Source organism: Lactuca sativa, chromosome 1 (genome assembly GCF_002870075.4).
Source record: "Lactuca sativa cultivar Salinas chromosome 1, Lsat_Salinas_v11, whole genome shotgun sequence".
NCBI classification, from domain to species: domain Eukaryota; kingdom Viridiplantae; phylum Streptophyta; class Magnoliopsida; order Asterales; family Asteraceae; genus Lactuca; species Lactuca sativa.
Window position 1 is genome coordinate 211,284,369 of NC_056623.2, and position 1,703 is coordinate 211,286,071.

The window sequence follows — 1,703 nt, forward strand, 5'->3', positions numbered from 1 at the left end:
AAATAAGATGATTAGGGAGAATCTGATATCCCGGTTAAACCAGGGTTGTTCACAGTTGTGTTAGGAATAAATGTAGCATGATCAACTACATTTCTTCGTAATACAACTAACACATGCCCTGGGACGATCACGATGGTCAGTAAACCTAAGGCATACCCTATTGTTAAATAAGAAGAGCACATCAACCTGACTTTTTATGTATAAATAACAAATATTAGGAGTATTAATAGTTTATTTATATACCTCCTCAATTCACCATGGAAGAGGAGCATCATGGCATTCAGTTTCATCAGGTCTTGGTGTACCACATAATGATTGAAGACGACCCCAAGGTAGGAAAAGGGGCAGCACACGACGTTGGACCCAAAGTGGAATAGGAAGAATATGTGGTAACTGATTACGAATATGAGGAATCTGACCAGGAGTTAGATGAAGAGAAGGACGTAACGGAGGCACGTAGTGAACCCCACCTATCGAAAGCCCCATCAGATCCCCGCACGGTTCAGAAGGTTGATACAGGATATCTACGCTCTCTCGAGGAAGCAATTGTCAGCCTCAAGCTTCAAATTTTTACGGCCGAAGCAAGGGATGTACGAGCCGAGTAAAGGGTAGAGGTAATCACCCAAGACGCAGATGAACTAGCTGAACTCTTGATACGTCAGCTCGACGATTGAGTCTGATCGTCTTCTCTACTCATAGGACTTGCTCTACTACTTGCTATATAGGTCTCACCGTATGAGGAACAAGCCGTATCTTTCGTCAGTATTATGTTATATGATCCATGTTATGTACTACCGACTCCATGTTTAAGTGATTACACTACTCATAGAGTCGTTATGTTGTCGAACTTTGTACCACTATGTATGCTCTTTCGAGCAAATCTTCATGTATCAAAGTACGGATAATATTAGTGGAAGCGGATGCTAAGAAGGAAGAAGAGAATAAGAAAGGGAAGAACAACAAGAGAAGAGGTAAACAAAACTCAGAATCATCTAAGAAGCAACAGACAATGATTGTCCATGTAACAACCCAAGCTACCACAACACCACATGCTCCAGCCTCATCCACGTCGAATGCTCTGAAACAGTACACTGGGAATCTTCCCAAGTGTAACAAATGTAACTACCATCACCACAGGGAATGCAGAGAGATGATGTGCACAAGATGCAACCGGAAGGGCCATACAACAAAGTATTGTAGGACCCAACTTCCACAAAACCAGATGCCCAACAACAACAACAACAACAACAACAACAACACAAAGGATGGAGCCAGTTATACCTGTTGTGGGTGCAGGAAGACCGGACATTTCAGGCGGAAATGTCCCAATGCAAACAACCAGGCGACAGGAGTGGCAGGAAGAGTGCTGACTATGGGTTAAGGAGAAGCGATTCAGGATCCCGCTGTTGTCACCGGTACGTTTCTCGTTAACCACTCATATGCATTCATCCTGTTTGATACCGGAGCAGAGCGATGCTTTGTGAGTAATAAATTCAAACACTTGCTAAAACAACAACCCCAAAAGCTTAATGAAACCTTTACGGTGGAAATGGATAATGGGAAAACAGAATCAACACGCCTTTCAAATAAACGTGATGTCTGTAACTATTAGGAGTTTTGATATGATTGTTGGCATGGACTGGTTGATCCCCCATCATGTCGAAATTATGTGTTGTGAGAAGGCCGTTCTCCTTCATCTCCAT

General features: G+C 42.7%; 1 protein-coding gene across 1 annotated transcript; it reads left to right on the plus strand.

Annotated features, from left to right (window-relative positions):
- The first annotated feature begins 859 nt into the window (after positions 1-859).
- LOC111921486 (uncharacterized) lies at positions 860-1,381 on the plus strand. Its single transcript, XM_023917063.1, has one exon. The coding sequence runs from the start codon at positions 860-862 to the stop codon at positions 1,379-1,381; it is 522 nt and encodes a 173-aa protein (XP_023772831.1).
- Positions 1,382-1,703: the final 322 nt, after the last annotated feature.